At 43.5% G+C, this 19,492-nt stretch overlaps 1 protein-coding gene across 1 annotated transcript in view; it reads right to left on the bottom strand.

The window, feature by feature from the left end:
• Window positions 1-2,181: 2,181 nt before the first annotated feature.
• LOC144827848 (C-type lectin domain family 2 member B-like) overlaps window positions 2,182-19,492 on the bottom strand; it is a 71,161-nt gene continuing 53,850 nt past the window's right edge. Inside the window, exon 5 of the mRNA XM_078686012.1 lies at window positions 2,182-4,312. Coding sequence (XP_078542138.1) covers window positions 4,201-4,312 — 112 coding nt within the window. The 3' untranslated portion in view covers window positions 2,182-4,200. The remainder of the gene's footprint in view (window positions 4,313-19,492) is intronic.

The raw sequence follows: 19,492 nt of genomic DNA, 5'->3' as shown, positions 1-19,492 counted from the left end.
TTGACCATTCATTGACTTAGAGACAGCTTTTACTATAAAGACACGAGCTCTCTTTATACTGTCTAAACATGTCAGTCTATCAGAATTGAGCATATTTTCATAGGGGTATCGGTACTGCATGATATTGCAAGTGCGGTTTTATAATACACATCCCTCAACAATCAATCAAAATAAGCTTTAATCGAAATCACAAAATGAATCATAAAAGCTACATATTTCATCCATGAAAATAGAAACTTTAAAGAGACCAAGATACAATTTAAAACAAAGTGCAAAATTCTTCCAAATAAAAAGCAAGATGCTCATAATTTTCAAAAGACTGACATCACAGCACAATCATATGTTTACTATTTACAGCTGCTTTCTATCGGTGATGACAGCCAGCAAAAAATGTGACATTACTATACAGGTAAAAATATTTGGTAACATTTGCAGATACATATAATCCCTAAACAATAACTATCAGAGTTGGTAATATTCTGGGGTCTGGGAGAAATAACAAAAGTGGATAAACATAGTAAAGACCTTTAGACAAGAGTGTTCTGTTCTGGTAAGAACTGCTAACTTCTCTTGCATGATATAGGATTAATATAATGTGTTCCAAACCATACACTAGTATACTAACCCACCAGGACTGCTGTTGATAATACTTGGTATCCAGAGAAATTAGCATGTTTGGGCGTAAATCAATGCATAGAAAGGACGGGAGGAAAGAGAAAATATACACACGGAGCAGCTTTAAATAATGTGCTCTCTGCTTCATGCTAAGTGCAACACAGATTCTGTTGTTTTTTTAAAGGAAAGAACTGAGGAGCGAGCCAAGTCCTCCTGCGCATGTGTTGGCCGGGGCGAGGGCTATCACTTGGCCTTGAGGCACACACGGGGAGAGTGATGTCAGCATGATAGGCCTGGCCGGTAGAAGTGGCAATAGTTAACTTTTATATGGGGCGCTTATGCTGTGGGCCAGGCGTTTTCAGCTGAGCGCCATTGAAATAAATGGTCGGGGGCAGGGCTGGCCTACATCGAGGAAGTGAAGTGGGAAGCATCCTGATTGGATGTTGGAAGCTGGGGGAGTGGGCTGTGGAAGAACTCATCTACGCAGCTCCAATTTCATTTCGGGGATAATCAGAAAGCAGGAGGTGTGCTGTATTTTACGTGTTCGAGTACCATGTTGGCTGTTTATTATCAAGGAGGGACAACGGCTTAAAGTATGTACTGCATAGCATTACGTGGGGGGAGGGGCTGCTCGCCCGCAGGTACTTTATGCCCCCTTTTGTACATACTCCCAGACAGACATAGCAATGTAACAAACAGATATCACAGTTACCAAATTATTGACAGTACGTTTATAGAGCGCTGCATGATAAAAGGCTATTTGCTTCACTCTTCAAATATGAACTTTGCAAACGTCAGCAGTGAGCGTGTATTTCATCAGGCCACTTTGGGTCTATGAACAGTCAAGCGATAATATTGTGATTGTTGAAGTTTGTGTGTGTTTCCTCTGCGTGCATGCATGTTTGTGTGTATCTGTAAGAAAGTAAATCTTTATTAGAGTTAATTAAATCCATAAAGTGTATCTGTGTTTTTTGAAGCGAAGGGCTGCACGGGTTGAGTTTAGGTTTTAGAGCAGATAATTGTCACGCCATCATGAACACCATTTAATAAAACAATATAGACGTGAATGATGGTGAATGTGTACATGTGCTTTTCACAAGGATGTCCAGTCAGGAGATTCCTACATAAAGCAGTTAATAGCTAGTAAATGAGACACTACTTCCCTGAGAGGAGTTCAGGCCCTAAATGCTTGCCTCCATTCCGCTGGTTGTTGCAGTGATCCAGCTCGGCTCCCTTTTTAAATGGATGTCTGTTGTACCCGCTCTCAGTCACCACTCCTTGGTCATTCCGACAACCTGTGAAAGTGTCTGCAATGAATGCCCCCTCATCCCCACCTATGACATGGCAGACTGTGCTGACTATAGGAGAGGCTATCCCCCCACCTCCCTCCCCCGTGCAGGGCGGCAGCAGGCACTCCTCATGGAGGGTCAGGGAGTGTTGTCAGGGCAGCACGTGAAAGGAGGGTAATCTAACTGACACCTGTGGCTCACACACCCTCAGGCACCAAAGGGCTTCTGGCATCTGCAACTACAGCCCACACCTTAGAGACAGCAGTGCTTAACCCCTTGCCTGCGGGGCTAATTCTCCCGCTGTGCTGGGGTGCGGGGTGCGCACAGCGCCCTGGTGTTCATGACGAGCTCAGCTCGTCATGAACCACACTGGTCGTGTGCTCATGACGAGCTCAGCGCGTCACGGCACCACCCGTTTCTTCAGAACGTTCAGCACAGCGGGGAAATTAGCCCACCGTGCGAGTGTTGCGGCCCTTATGACGAGCTCAGCTTGTCATGAGCACACGGCCACCGTGGCTCAAGACTAGCTGAGTTCGTCATGAGCATAGGAGGGTTGAAGTAAGAGTGACTTCCTCTCCTTGGGCTTACATGACAATGTTTAAATATATAAGGCTGTCATTCACTTATGTTCTAGTGTATTTTCTATCCACGTGTGACGTTTGTTACCCAAGAATAGAATCAAATGCAACTGTATTTTTTAATCATAGTTGTTTCAACTTGAAACAACTATGATAAAAAAGTAGTGTTGTTTTCAACCCAAGAAGAGCATGCGCTGTGTAAGGTTATCCATTAAAAGTAATAGGACAGGGCAGCGCAGAATGGAGGTGCGTGCCTGCAGAGGGCCCTTTTGTTTGGAATTGTCAATAAATCTGCCATTGTCAGATATAATTGACTCTGTTTTGCATGATTTGAGCCAGGCCAACCTAACAGATAGAGCATATTTTGAAAATGTAACTTGAATTATAATGCTTGCTGCGTTACCCCCTGCATCAAGGGCGGCTGGCTATAGTGTGGATCAGGCGTTTCCAGGATGGTCAGAAGGGTTTTGTAGCAGTCCAGCTGTTTTAAAAGCACTGCAGAGCTCCTTGTATCCAAGAGTTTTCAGGCAACTATAAAAGTGGCAAGATAACTCTGGTGATTAATGCACCTGATGGTGAGAGATCAGAGTTTTGTCTGGTAGCAGTGTAGGCTCGTCTAAGGAAGCGCGGAGGGCTAATGTGCTGCTGCAAAGACTGTGTACTATGCAGATCAGAGAAAAGTATTTTATTGGCAATGCTCAGTGGGTACTGCTTTTGTCACAGAGGTCCTTTTATTACTGTGCAGTTCATAAATTACAATCACAATCTAGCACAGTGAGCTGTGACTGTCAAAGAGCTGCATCCAAACTCCCTGGACAAACAAGTAAACCAGGTAATAACTTACTGACCCCTTCCTGCATGTTACTCTTAAAGATCTCCCACTTATGTATTCTCAGCTTGAATTTCTTATATCTGTAGAATGTTATATCAAAGTCAACTTTCTGTGACCCAAGAACTACTTGTCATCTTTGTAACTAAGGTACAATAAGTTGCTTTATAAGAGGAAGTTCTGTGGCATTAAAAAGGCTCATTATGGGGAATATGTTGTGAGTAAAGCAGGTTCGGTGGCATGTTGTATGTCATTTTGATATGTTTGGGTGTTGATGCAAACCAGATCCCAATGCAACGCTTGGTAGTTTTCAATAGCTTTGACTGCACACTGCATGTACCTAAAGCTACCTACGTCATCATCATATGAAATGCCTTTATTGATGTCATATTTACATGTTCTCAATTGCTTTATTAACTTTCTTGCTCTCTCAAATTTGCTTGAAAATGCACAATTTGCCCAATGTTTTTTTAATAAATTCTCAGGGACACCCCAACCACCCCCGCCCCAAACTCCCCTTATGACTGTTGAGTTTGCTCGCTACGCTCGCTCACACACACAACACTTTGTACTTTTACGCCTCACCACTTTCAAATGTCATCAGCTGCCACTGTTCAGCTCATCAGCTGTGCAGGCTCCGCCGAGTGTAACACTTTTGCGTGACAATCTCAGGCAGCGCGTTAATTCGGGGACACTGCCGAAGATGCGTGACACTTGACCGGGCCTCCTTCGTAACTTCTCGAACATATGACATATTCACAAACAAATAACGTGTGTAAAGTGATGGCGGTTAAAAGAAGTGGTGATGACAATATTTTGTTGCACATGATGTAGCAGCGCCGCCTAGCGGCAGAGGTAGATCTCTGCATCCTCAGTGCTGCAGGTGTGTTCAGTCATGAGGACTCTTAGTACAGATGTAGGGTCTGGGGAGATGACACCCATTCACCCGCAGGGCTCCAGCTCCGATGTAAGCGCAGTCCCCAAAGTCTGTGATTGTACATCTGGGAAGAGAGAGAGAGACAGAGACAGAGTCAGACAGTGTGAGGCTTGTACCTCTACAAAGGTTTATTTTATTTGTACCATGTCAAGTATTGTGTTCTTTTACTCGTCAGTTGCACACAACAAGGAAGTTGGAAAAATCTGACTGTGAGTGCATTAATGCTGACTCCGAAGTGTGAGCAGGTGGACTAGAGCCTGGGTCAGTGCCTGTGGCGATGGGCCCTGTCAAGCACCTCGTTATATTTCTTAAGACCCAGGCACTCTGCTTAGGGCCCCACAAGGCTGTTCTGCGATATTGTAAGCATTGCACCCGCTGTTAAGGGCAGACTGTCAGCAGGAATGTTCCAGAAATACACCGCAAACTCATGTGGGCGGAAGATTCAGGAGATGATTAACACCCCTTGCACCATTTTTGCGTCACTTTTCCCATGTTAAAAGTGAAGCAAAAGTTGCTCCAGGGGCTTGTAAATCTGCCCCTCACTTTCTAAACTAGGAAAAGTTTGACTCTGGAAAAAGAAAATGATCCATTCCAAGCTTTTCTGTTGAGCCAAAGTTTACAGGAGGTGTAAGTCACTGATTAAACCATTGGCAGCCTGAGCAAAAAACACTAAAGTAAGAGCACCTATAAAGATTCGTATCTATGGGGCTTATTTACAAGCCCCTTGCGCCACCCCTACGTCACTTTTCCCATGTCAAAAATGACGCAAAAGTGGTGCAAGAGACTTGTAAATAAGCTCCTTAGTCCGTAATCGTTTCTACTTGTTTTATTCCATGGTCATACGTCCATTTGTCAACCTTCTTAACATTTGTTGTCCAAGCCACAAAAATACCTGGCTGTTAGGAAACTTGTTTTATTAATTCCAAAGTCGGTATGATTACAAATATGGGAATGATAAGATGGAAGTTGACTGCGGTTTAATGACCCTGCCTTCCTTCTTGTGCTCGGTCTACATGTTGCTAGGCATGGTTTGTGGCTTGGACAACAAATGTTAAGAAGATTGACAAATGGATGTATGACCATGAAATAAAACAAGAAGAAACTATTACGTACTAAGAGTTGAATCTTCATATGTGCTCTTACTTTAGTGTTTTCTGCTCAGGCTGCCAATTGTTAAATTTGTATTATATGTGGACCTTGTTCTACATCTTTACAACGTGGGGTACTCATTGCATGTTAGCCTTGAAGCATTTACACTTATTGGAATATTTGACCTGTAGAAATGTGTACACTACCCTGTGCAGGATTTCCCCTACTACCTACCTTTGTTCAGTTTAAGTCACTGATTAGTAAACAACGGTTTACAGATGGTGTAAGTCATTGATTAGTCAACATAGGTTTACAAGGGGAGGTGTGCCTGATTAAAGTTTACTTAATTGTTAAGTGGTGCACATTAAGTCATTTTAATACTATCATTGAACAAATATCTGTTACAAACGGTAAACAAATAAAGATCTGAAAGTAACATGTCAGGGACTGGATTGACTAAAGTTAATTGATAGTGACTGCCTCTTAGGCTAGTAAACTTATCCGTCTCTCAACATATGGAGATCAGCGCCATCTATCGTCAGGACGATGAACCGCTTCTATAGGTGTTTCACTGCACTGCTTTGTGTGCTTGTACCTCTTGCATACGTCATACGCTGCAGGTCCCCACCCGTACACCCATGTAGATCGAGGTGATTTGCAAGCAATGCAGAGTGGTGCAGAAGGGGGTTCATAAAGGAGAACAATCTACCGACTGAGAGTAGAAGAGACACAGAGCGGTGGACTTCACGCTGCTCTCACATCCGGGCTCTTTCCATCCTCATACTCTTAGGGGGGTGGGAGCGCACCAGACACGCCCCAACGTAATTACCTCTTGCATGATGGTTCACGTAGTTCATAATTTCTCGCTTAATTCAATTCAAAGTGTTTATAGCCAGTGCTGTATTATTAGTTTCAATTTGTATACCTAGACACGTGTTTCATGATTCCACTAGGTCTGAGAACAAGAAGGAAAGGGGGTCGGGGGGAGCCTAAAGCTAGACACAGAACGTCCTGCAAACCCAGCACCGTGTGACTGACGGTACAGCTTAGTCTCAGCAGACTGCATGTGCAGTAAACCTCCCAGCTGCACAGCATATTATCTCTTGTCAAGCACATGCCCACAGAACACCACTGACGCTGCACGAGCCCTCTGTGAGAGCCCACCCGTGCTCGAGTTGGGGTACCACGCGGGTGGACGGCGTCCCCCCACTTATTTTACAGGGAGCTCGATAACTATAAACTGCATCTGAGTGCAAGCCACCTTTCGTGACGTCACTTCTTGTTGTGACGTCAGCGTCCCCCCACTTCTTTTTTTAGGACTTGTGGGTTGGTGCCCACAGACACCCGGTGGATGTTGGGCTCCATGGAGAGGGCAGAAATGAGAATACGAGGCATTAGGAAAAAACAACAAAGAGGTGTGGCGCAACGGCCAGGGCGCTCTCTCCAGAACACGGGGGTTCACGGTTCGATCGCCGGTGGCAGGTTAGCCCAGCACCATGTGACTCTGGGCAATAGCTCTCTTAATCTTCCCGACGGCACCCAGCCCAGGGACACCTCTCCGGAGGTAGCTGTGCGCTTTAAAAAAAAAGAAAAACACATGATGGACATGAGAGACCGCACGTACATCTTTCGTGACCATGAGAAAATATTCAATCATTTATTACATAATAATAACAAAAGCCCTGGCTCCTCAGATCGAATATACTGATATCAAACTACGCCTTGAGATCTATACATATTGATTTGGCTACGAATCAGAATAAACCTCTTGTTTGGCATCAACACTCCTCAGGAACTAAGGGGCATGTGTATGAAAATCCGTTTTTGCGATTCTCAAATAGCAATTTTTTGAGAATCGCTATTTGAGAATTGCAAAACGGGATGTATTTAAAAATTCGCATTTTTTTGCGATTTCTTAGTATTCCTTAATTGCGATTATCAAATTGCGAAATCGCAATTAAGGAATACCTTCCCATTTATTCCCATGGGCCAGGAGGCCCATAGGAATGAATGGGAAGTCATTCTCAAATTGCGATTCGCAATTTGAGAATTGCAAATTAAGAATAATTTCAAGGGTTCAAGGGTGTCATAAGGACTCCCTGATGAACCCCTGAAATGAACATGTGTGCACATATGGCACACATACATGCCCTAAGGGCATGTATGTGCGCCACACGGCACCTTTAAAAATACCAAAAAGTGCATTTTTGAAAGAAATTGCAAATTGCCACCAACTTGAGGTTGGTGGTAATTTACGATTTCTTAGGGAGAAATCGCATAACTTTGGTGCTTGTTGCATAGCATTTAAGGATTCGCAATTTGAGATTCCTTAAATGCTTATGCAAAATTAAGGAATCGCAAATTTTGCGATTCCTTAATACTGCGATGCGATTTTGCTCATACTGCTAATTTTTAGTCGCAACCGCTGCTTTTTCGCGATTCGCAGCGTTTGCGACTATAAATGAGTTTCATACATATGCCCCCAGATGTTTAGAAATAAACTGAGACCCACATTAAAGAATAAGTTGACCTGAGTGAGGGAGTTTGCGTCTCACCTCGAGAGTTATGGGGCAGATTCAAAGCAGTCTGGAGGGGGTGAATCTCTATCAATGCTGCGGGCCTTTGTAGATTGAGGCCTTGTAAACACGCGAGTGAGGCAGGACCATGACAGTGTGAGATGGAGAGCCCACCCTGGGGAAAAGGTGGCAAAGAAGGTGCAGCAAAGTGGAAACATTATGTGGAATGGCTGGGGCCTTACCATGTAATATTAACACAATACCCAAAAGTGGACTCCAGGATCGTACTAGCAATCCTCTTCGTCCTGGCTAGAGTGGCAAAGGCAGGCTTACTTAGAGGAACACGTGTAAAGCATTTGAAAGTACCAACAGTGATGGAAAGTAATTGAAACAACTCAGAAGAAATCCAGCACTTATCTTTCGAAATAGAGCTTATTTGTATGTAAATTTAGACACCAGAATGAAGTATGTACAGTTTTTATACCCGGACTAATAGAATTTACAGGGTACTTTGTAGAGCTGTCAAACTTTACCATTCAAGTCCATGAGAGAAATACAAGGTGACATTGGGTCACTTGCGGGGTGAGTTCAACAGAACCCACTTGGAGTTGAGGTCTTGTGGGTCCTCTAACCAAGAGCTGAGACTTAACTTGCCCAAGGAGTCCGGGGGCAGGAGTGACTTGGCTGTCCTTGGTGCTAAACGGGATCTGCGGGAGCTGTCAAAAACGACACTCAACAAAACAATACTTGCAAGTTGAGTTCAAAGGGGGCCCTTGGAGATAAAGTTTGGAGGAGCCACAGACCAGGAATCACCAGACAGAACATCTTTGGGATGCAAGGGTTTGACAACTGTGCCACAGGAGAGGTGGGGAGATGATGCCCGATGTCCCTTCTATGTGGGGCGTTGAGTTAAGCAGTTAGTAGTCAGATATACCACCAACAAGCCTTGGCCCCGGTAAGAGTCATAACAAGGTCAACTTCCGTTCCGAGGTCCGGGTAATGCTGTAGAGGGCTGAGACTCAAGGAGGTTCAGGATTATGCTTCACAAAAGGCAACTGGCTGGTTACTTTCAGGCTGGTCCACAGTAGGTCCCGGTGGTTGATCCTTCTTTAGATTGTGGAAGTGCGGTTTGTGTCTGCTGACTACAGGGGGGCTAGTAACCCTTGCGATGCAGGGGGCGCTACGAAATTCGTTTTATTTATTAAATTGCTTACTTACCTAACATTATCCATATTCTGGTGTTTAGCACCCCCTCACCCTGCCCCTCCCTGCCTCGCCTTTCTGCCCCACGGAACTCCCTCCACGGGCCTTGGCTGATTACGCATCTACCTACATTGTAAAAAAAAATTGATTTTGCTGTTTCAAGTGTGATGTTTTAGGTCGCGTTTTGGGGCATCTTGTTATATGGAGGCTAGGCCCAGCCATACAATTGGGGCACTGTTTTTATCAGGAGACATGTGAAAACAAGGAATAGTAGAACATTTGTTATTAGATTTGTCTGAATTTTTGGTTTCCAACTAACAGAATATTAATAGTGTGAGCCCTGGAGGCAAGTGTTGTAGTTTATGTTGAATACATTGAAAGTTAAACAAAGCACCGTATGAAACTGGTAAAGGTTATTGTGCAAGTAGTACTCAATGTCAATCAAGATAAAGGCCAAATCCACCTGATGTGGGTTTGAGAGTTATGTTTCAAAGTAGTTTTTGGCCCATTTCAAAAGTCTGACGGTAAGCATCTGAGAGAAAAGATTATTAACAGTGAGTAACCGGCAGCTGCACTGGTCATTCAACCATCTGTTGCGGGGCTTGAGAGAAGTACCCGGCCTTCTGGTAAGTCTAGCGCCCAACTTCCACTTGGGTCAATTTCAATGACCCGCTTTTAATGCTAATCTACGTTCTAACTTTCTGCCACATTTGGTGTAGTTCTATTCAGCTGTTTTTTGTGTATGGGAGAGCAAATTTTCCTATGGTTATTAACATTGGCGTACGTTTGACGGATCAGCACAAAATTTCCATGTAGGAGCTGTCATGAATCAAAAAATACTCTTTCTATGAAAACTCTTATATGTTTATAGTCTTTTAAATTACATTTCAGCTCATTTTAAGTAATTAATGTCTAGAGTAATGAGAAATATGAAATAATATGATTTAATATTTATAATTAGGATAATATTTAAAACATTTTACAAGTATAATTTAGTGCATGGCTATATGGTTTTAGTTTTTTCTATTTAGATCAGGGTGGCAAGGAATTTTCAGGGTTCAGGTAGGAGTAGTACAAAGGGATAGTAAGGAGTTTTAAGGGTTCAGAGATGGATACTGAATAGGAATACTATGGGGCTTTTATGGTTCAGGAATTGGTAATGTGTAGGTAATAGTAATGGGTTCTTAAGGTTCAGGGATGGGTAAGCAGTATGGGATTTTTAGGCGCTCTGGTAGTTATTGTGTTAATTACATGTAATTAAATTGAAAAGAGTATTAATTTAGTATTTAGTATTATTTTAATTTGGAAATAAATTCCTAGTTTAAAACAGTTGTGTGAGTGTGAGTTAAGAGAGGAGGTGATGGGTTCTGATGTTTGTTGGCAGCAAGTTGCTAACAGATATTGCGGCTCAAGATAAGTATATATTCGGTTCTAGGAGGTCTTCAATCTAGGAACATGAACTTCTTCCTACTCTGAAGGTTTCTTTGGCCGCCTGAGATGGGTGGAAGAGATGAGAGGTATGTGGGGCAGTTGGGGTGCAAGGCCTCATAAGTGAGGCAAAAAAGTATGAAGAATATTATGTTGTGCTACAACATATTTATAAAGTTCACATACATGGAAATGGTTGATGGCACTGAGGCATAGAGACAAGGAAGACCCAAAAACTTCGCCATGAGCCTGTTTAAAGAGCCAGGATTTCAATAAGGCCCTGAAGCTTGTTTATGGAGTTGTGGCTTTAATATGTGGGGGAAGAGAATTCCATACATTTGGAGCAATCACAGCAAACCTGGTACCACCCAATCTCTTCCTGTTTAATTTGGGGACTTCAAATAAATTTTGGTGGGCTAATCTAAGATTACGTTTGGTAGTGTATTTTTGGACTCTAGAGGTCACACAAGTTGGGCTTTTTCCATGTTCAGATTTAAAGTTGGTACACTCGGTTTTTAACAGAGCCCTCTGAGTGACAGGATGCCAGTGTAATTTTGCCATTAGTGGTTTGATGTGGCAGTTTCTGGGCTGGCGCAATGCAACCCTAGCTGCCTGATTTTGAAACAACTGCAGTCTCTGACTAAATCCCTTTGGAAGTCCCATATAGAGGGAGTTAAGGTCATCAATCCGGGACATAACAAGGGCAAAGATAATCTGAATGATGACTCTAAAGCCAAGGTCTTTATACTTTTTGATGCCGAGACCCCCTTGTTTTTAGGCGTAAGTACCCCGTTTTGATTAAAATTTCTTGAACCTGGTACTCCTCATTATAGACAACTATCGAAAACTATAAACGCCTACAATTCCCACAGCAAATCATTTTTCAGTGGGGTAATAATATTAAACAATATTTAGCAAACCAAAGCTCAGGTAATGTGGGGGCGTAGTCAAAGGTGTAGCTAAAAACAAACAGTCTCATTTATGAGGAACTGGCATAGGGCAGTGGCACAAGTCTTCTTGCTGCGCTGCCCTATGCAACATAAAATACGGCGCATTTCTGTCCTTTTCCTTTGTGTTGGCGCATAAATTGCTGCCTAGTACCAACATAGACAAGATTGTTTTTGTACAGGAAGGGGCGCCTTCAACAAAACAACACCAAGAGGAGTTTTCCTTTTTCGATGTGAGCTGCAGAATGCAGCACACATGGAAAGAGGAAAAAAACGGAGAAAGGAAAACATTTCTCCTCATTACGCCTCTGCTGGCGAAGCGTCCCTTTTTTAGCTTCCCCAGGTTAACGTGATATTGTATATATGTGGCAGCATTAAAATTCATGGGTGTTGAGTGGGAACCCCAAGCAAAGCCCATGGAACACCTCTGTGACGCAAAGTAAGGCAACACAGTGACTTGATCTGCAATGTCTTACGTATTCAGACTCTCTTGGCTACCCTGGTGATTAATAACTCATCGGTATTAGTCCTGGGGGATTTTAACTTTTGGCCCAATGACCCTGCTGAGAGCCTTCAATCTAGGGAGTTTACCAACCTCATGACCAGTTTAAACTTTTCATCTCTGGTTCACAGTCCGACTCACACGCATGGCCATGTACTGGACCAAGTTTGGGCATTAAATATCCCATCTACACCCCCCATAATAGCCCCTTGTTCCTGGTCGGATCACTCCACCATCACTTTCTCCCTTGCCTTAGCCCCCTTGACCAAACCCCAACTTCCCAAGAACACCTGGGTTAGGAAATGGGGGAAAACTGACATGCCTTCCCTTCTCTCTACCTTGGCCAAAACTAGCCCTGAGCTAGCTGGCCTTACAGCCAATTCCCAGCTGTCTGCCTTCGACAACTGGTTGACCTTGGCAGGCGATGAGTTTGCTCCCTTAAGGCGACTCACAGTCAGGCGAGCCCATGCAGCCAACCGTTGGTTCACCTTGGATCTAAAAGAAAAGAAACTGGCTGCACGGAGGGCCGAGCGAGCTTGGCGCAGAACTTATAGTCCCGAGCAAAAGACAGTCTACCTGTCTGTTCTACAAATCTATAAAAAGGGCATCCTTGATGCTAAAACAGAGTTCTACACGAGTAGGGTAATGGCAGCAGAGTCTCATTCGAAAGAAATATTCTCGACTGTCCATGAACTCGCATCATCTGGCAGAGCTACAGCCTCTATTCCTCCCTCCCAGTCCCTCTGTAACTCACTCAATGAGTTTTTTATCGACAAAGTCGCAAAAATTAAACTCAACATCTCCCTTCCTTCCCCTACATTTATAAACCCTTCCCCACCCCTCACGGTTTCTAAACTGTTTTCTTTTCCTTTGTTGACCACTGATACTCTCTCCCCGCTGCAGGTCCGAGTCAAATCAGGATCTCCTCTGGACTTTGCCCCGGCCCATATCCTTAGGGAAATTTATTTAAACTGTCCTATTCCGCCCCTGACCCTCCTCAATGATTCACTCATATCAGGCACCGTTCCCAGCCTACATAAATCAGCGGTTGTCGTCCCAATCCTAAAAAAAAACGGCGTCGATTCATCTTCCCCCTCTAATTATCGTCCTATCTCCCTTTTGCCCTACCTAGCTAAAATTCTTGAGACTCACGTCACGACTACCCTGAGTGCCCACGTAGAGGCAAATCATTGCCTCTCCTCCTGCCAAGCTGGGTTCAGGCCCCTGCACTCTACGGAGAAGGTGGTAATCTCGGTAATGGACAGGCTACGGGAGGGTATTGATACCAACGTACCACAAGCCCTGATACTCTTAGATCTGTCCGCCGCTTTTGACACGGTGGACCATTCCATCCTCCTCAACCGTGTCAGGGCGGCGGGCATAGAGGGCCTGGCCCTCTCGTGGCTTGAGTCCTTCTTGGCTGGGAGAACCCAAGCGGTCCATCTGGCCGGCTTCGCTGCGGCCTCCCGCAAGGTGGAGTGCGGGGTCCCTCAGGGATCGTCACTTTCCCCCCTTCTATTTAATTTATACATTTACCCCCTCATTTTTATGTTACAGCAGCTGGAGGTCACGGTGTTTAATTATGCCGATGACCTCCAGCTAATCTTTAACCTTTCCCACTCCCCTTCATCTGCCCAGAATGTCCAGTCAGTCATGACGCTTGTTCAGGATTGGATGAACTGCAACCACCTCAAACTCAATCCAGACCAAGACCGAGTTGGTCTTGACCGGAGGTGGTTGCAGTCCATGGTCTCCTTCCTTCTGGCCCCCCTCACTTGGTGCCCCCCCACTCCCTGTTTCTAAAGTTAAAACTCTTGGGATTTTCTTAGATTCACAACTCTCTATCCATTCACATATTGGTTCAGTTGTTTCTTCTTGTTTTTTCTCCCTAAGAATAATTAGGAAAGTGTCTCGTTTTTTTTCTCTCCCTGCTCTGAAAATCATTGTCATGGCCATGGTACTGTCCCGTATTGATTATGGCAACGCAATCTACAACGGGGCTCCAGCCTACGCGATTCACCGTCTGCAGTTGGTGCAGAATCAGGCTGCCCGCCTGATTCATGGCCTCCCTAAATATGATCGGGCTACTCCACTACTTAAAGCTCTACACTGGCTGCCGGTGCGAGAGCGTGCCCTTTTTAAACTTGGCTGCCTCACTTTTCAGGCTAGGTCAGGCACTGCCCCTAAATTTATATGTTCTGCCATTGTGCCTTACCTCCCAGGCAGGGAGCTACGCTCCTCTCACATGGCCCTCTTAGTCACCCCCCGTTTTAAAAAACAGAGGGCGGGTGGAGCGAGGTTCGCTGTCCTGGCCCCAGCATTTTGGAATTCTCTCCCTGCCGCCCTCCGCACAACGCCCTCTTATACTCAATTTCGGAGGGATCTCAAAACCCTCTTATTCGGGCAAGCTTACTCTGTCTAACCCCCTCCAACTGCTGCCGTCTACTGCAATTTAAATAGCGCCATGACACCGCTGGGTATAAGTGCGCTGTATAAAAGTTTTTAAATTCAAATTCAAATTCAAATTCTATATTAATGAGGTCATTCAAAGCCATGCAGGGTGACTTTGCACAGCCTCATGGGTATGGATGAGATGTTTGCGCCGCCGGAGCGACAAAAAAATGGATGCTCTGGCAATGAAAGCGTCTCATAAATAAGCCCCAAAATATTCTGTTTGTCTTTTAGGTCTTTCATGATCAGGTGTCTACATATAAAATAATTGGCAGAGTAAATGAAAAATAAATTTAAAAAGTTGTACTACTTTATGAAACCTCTATTACTGCAGATGTCTGTGTGTAACCAGAGAGCCACATAATTAAATCTTAATTGGTGCAGTGGAGAAAAGTAACACGTATTTTTAGTGCTTCGTGGTCACAGCCTATGACAGAAGCACTGGAAATATGTAAGTGATTACTTTATAGTTTCATTACACACAGTGTAGGATAGAATGCTGCAAAATGTGCAAATAGTTTTGCAATAAAATGGTGCTCTCAATATGTAGATTTTAGTACTACCAGAGAATATGAAATTCAGGGGCATATTATCAAGGGGGTTTATCTCAGCTTTTTTGGCTTTAAAAGCCAAGAAAGCGGAGATAAAATTATCTCCCTATTACCTAGCTGTCGCTAACACCAGTTAGCGACAGCTAGTATGAGATAGCGACCATCTTGGGCCCCGCTTTGCATGTTAGTGATATTTATCACTAATGACATGCAAAGTGGGCGTACCAAGATGTTAGCGACTGGAAACAATTGCTAACATCGCTATCTCCTATTATCAACTTTTGGAGATATTCGCGCTAAGCACGAATATCTCCAAAAGCTAACACCTGCCCTGAGCAGTTCTTAGCCATGTTATCCAATGGTAGGTGGATAACATGGCTAAGAGCATTAGCTCGGTAATGCATGAATATCGCTGACCTTTCAGCGATATTCATGCATTTCGGCCGATTTTTATCGCTTAGGAGATATACCTTGATAATAGCAAGGTTCCTAAGCGATAAAAATCGCCGCAGCTTGGCGATAAAAATATCCCTCAGTTTTCTTTTTTACATAGTTGTCCCTTCAACACACCTTAGGAATACTAAGGGTGGTGTATATGCAGTTAAAATTAAAAGCGCTCAGTTCACAGCTCAGTTGTTATCTCTTTGCACTACCACTCAAAAAAACAAATCTTTGTCATCCCATAGCTTGGAGTGAGTTGATCAATTAAAGTCAGAACTGGCTCCCAGGCACCCTTTACCCTTGCAGATTAAGTGATAGGAACATTTACATTTCACTCGGGCAAGCAGGCACCTTGGCACAAACTCTTTTCACAACACAAGAGACTCAATTGATGGAACATCAGCTGATAACGATCTAAGTTAGCCATCCCAGGACTGCTGTCTTTATCCAAAATGAAAGCAAACATTTTAGATTGCAGGCACGAGTGAAGCTGGGGAATGCGTGACCCCCTTTTCAGGTCTCCACTGGCCCCTGATTGGTCACGCCACACAGATTGAAGACTTTTGCTCTAGAGTAAAGTATTTCTGAATTTTTTTATCTTCCGGAGCTGGAAAAAAACCAAGACGAAGTTACTGTGCCTATCTGAGGCTTAATAGAAAGGTATTCATCAGCTAGAATCCCAAAGCTTTTGACAGTTTTTTTGGAACAGGAGGATCCCCCATCTCTGAAGGCCAGAGGGAGGAGTTCCAGCTATGCAGTTTGTTTTTATTCATCACAATTTCAGTTTTTTCAACTTAAACAGATGGTGGTCCATCCAATTTCGGATGTATGGAATAATTCTCTGAAAGCACTCGGTAGATACCATCGTATCATCAGTGTTGAAGAGCAACTGCATGTCGTTGGCGAAGTTGTACATTTTCACCCCTCGCCTCTGTAAGGTGTGAACAAGCAGCCGAATACAGATGGTAAATAGATGGGGGATAAAGAAGAGCCCTGTGGTTCTTCGCAATTAAGCCTGACCTTGGATGAGCAGAAAGGAGCAAGACGGACTGAGTGAGAGCGGTCTGAGAGGAAGGATATCTTCCAATCTAGTGTGGATCTCTGCAAACCGGCGTCGTTGACACACTTAATTAGGATATGATGATCTATGGTGTGAAATCCCACCAATAAATCCAAAAGAACAAATGCATGGGCCAATCCTTTGTCTGCACCTTCTTTTATATCATATCATCACCTACAGATAGTATGACACTTTTTCGGAGAGTAGACGGGACAGAAAACCCCCTGGTGGTGATCTAGAAAGGAGGACTCCTTTAAGAATGAGGAGAGAAATTGGACAATATGTGCCTCTAATGCCTTGGTTATATAAGGAAGGAAGGAGAAGGGATAATCGATCTTCAAAACCACATGATCTCCAGAAACATATTTTTGAAGTGGAATGACTACCATCTTCTCAAAAGTGTGGGGAACAATACCCAAGGAGATCACTGGATCCGGAATGTGTGAATAAGCATATCTGAGCTCTAAGAGTTAGCCGGTGAAGTTCACCTAGGATGGGCAAAATTTAGGTAAAAGTTCCTTGATGAAATCAATAGTTTGGCTGTGGAAGTAAATGTGGCTTTCTTTGAGGGAGGGGGCAAAATTCGATTGGGGAACCCCAACTAGCAAAACGTTATCAAAGTCCAGATGAGATATCACTAGGGATTGGACAGCTGTTTGAAATGTTTTTTGGAAGTGAGGTCTCTTACTGTTTTGAGGTTGTTGATGAAGACGTTGGCACTATTGGCCACACTGTTAATTTTGGGGGCAGAGAATAAAGGAAAAAGCAGGTTTTAAAATAAAATATTGGAGTTTCACAGTCGGCTTTAGGGTGGGGTGAATCCTTCACATTTTAGGTTCTCCAGAATTCAGAAGTTTAGTCTGCATTTCCTTGAGCTGGAGAAGAGAATAATTTCAGTTTTGTTTGAAGTGAGCAACAAGATGTTTGTTATTACCTCAAAGCTACTGTATTTGATATCCTAGAGCATTTAGTTGCTTCCTTCATATCGAATAATTCTAGATCTAGTTTCCTGCTAAAATTCTTATTCAGTCGTGACCCTGAAAGAGGAATGGATCTACACGGTTTTTGGGTATATTATCTTGCAATATACCTAAGCAGAGATCAGTAGGCCTGTATGAGACATAATATGGAGGAAAGGGACCTGATACTGGCCAATGCGTATCTCAGCAGATTGGTGGCCTCGATTCTCAGATCCTTGAATATACAAGTGATTGGACTTGGAATTAAACTTTTCCATCAATATATAGCAAGATACATTTTATCTGTGAATTCCCAGTAGTGATGAATTTAGGCGAATCAGAAAAGTTAGGGAAGGAGCAACAAATCATTTCAAATTTATTCCGGGGAGGTTCCATTTAGTAACTCACCAAGAGTGACCTGGATTGTCAGTTGCATGAAGCTGAAACAATCCATCCTTGGGCAATGCATCTCACTTTGGAAATTACAGAGAAGAGGAATGCTCTTCCATCACAGCAATACGGTTGTAAAATGTCAATTTTATGCAGTTTTATTAGAGTCTAGACTCACACAAACATGGTCTTATGAGTAAACGAGAGAAATACTCAGGAAGGGAGATTGTATGTGAGGAGTGAGACTCAGTAGTACATACATGCAAGCACCACATGTGTGGTTCACCCTACCATATTCTATGTTTGGTATCACAGACCAGCTATGTAGCGGCATATGTGCTCAAGTACTAGTCCACATTGCAGGAGCGAGTTTGGGCAAACACCTTACATGTATGGTGTGGATGTCCAAAGATGACCCAGTTATTGAAGGAAGTGTTCAAGGCACCGAGGGATGTATTACGCTATCTATCAAATGCCATCTGATACAGGTGTAATACTGAAGGAATTGACTGATGGGGGTTTTATGAGGCTAGATAGGTCTCTGATTTGGAATGTATGGAGGTTGCAACATTGGGAATCATGTCCATCTTGAAAAAAAGAGACACTCCATGAATCAGTGGTATTGGAGGCTGTGACACAATGTGGCTTTGAAGCATTTGATTGAAGACAAAAGAGAACACTTGAAATCTGATATGAAATATAAACTACTGCTGGAACATATGTGATTTGTGCTGTATCAGCCTAGGTACAGAGCTCTGAGTATGTTCTCCAGAGAGGGAAGTGATGGGTTGAGAATGAGACTTTACTGGAAAGAGTTTGGTGGGCCTGCTGGGTTTCTTATTTTTTTTAACTGTACGCCATGTGATTTAAGCAACTGATTTTTGGGGAGGATGAGCTATAGTTGGGGCTATATGTGTCCTGGTCAGAAGTGCAGACATATGAGGTACTGCACCTATATGCAGTTTATTTTACTGGAAATTATTGTACTTAAAATGCCCTCCCCAGCTTTCCAAACAAAGTTAGGACACAGCCTCATCCAAATTAACCCCGAAACCCAAACACAATTATATCACAACAGCGTCAAAATCACCTGACCAACGGCAAACATATTATCCTCCAGAAAAGAAAGTTCAGAGCTTACCACATTCCTGGGTTTGACAAACACATTAAACACACTTGTGACAGAAAGCCAAAGTATGCAGATAGGCTGGTGCAAGACAACAACACTATCTCCACGATACACTTCCCAAACACATGCACCACTGACCACAAACTAATACTTCTCTGGAAGAGTGAGAACATCCATCATAGTCTCTTGACTCTTCAAGCTGGTGCAGCTACACAAACACTGTAATGCATGACAACTGACATCCTTCACACTCAAGAACATTGAGGCATACTTCTCACTTTATTCACTGACAAAGTTTAAGAATTAAATTTGCACATTGCACCTCCCTACTACTACTGTCACCTACCAACAGTTTCTCTGTCACACCAGCCAGCCCTGCAGAACACTAGCACCACAACATCTTCTTTTCTATGATCAGTTATAACAAAGGAGCAACTCGACTGGCAGCAACAGGTAAGTTTATTCAAGAGAAAACAAGAGGTGAATCAATAAGGTGTAGCATCTTCAAGCTCCAGGCCTGAACTGAGTCCGAATTCAAAGTTTTCCCAGCATTCTAACATCTTAACAGTCACAAAGAA

Source organism: Lissotriton helveticus, chromosome 4_1, assembly GCF_964261635.1.
Source record: "Lissotriton helveticus chromosome 4_1, aLisHel1.1, whole genome shotgun sequence".
NCBI lineage: Eukaryota > Metazoa > Chordata > Amphibia > Caudata > Salamandridae > Lissotriton > Lissotriton helveticus.
The sequence above is the reverse complement of the archived record's forward strand: the minus strand, read 5'-3'. Positions and strand labels throughout refer to the sequence as shown.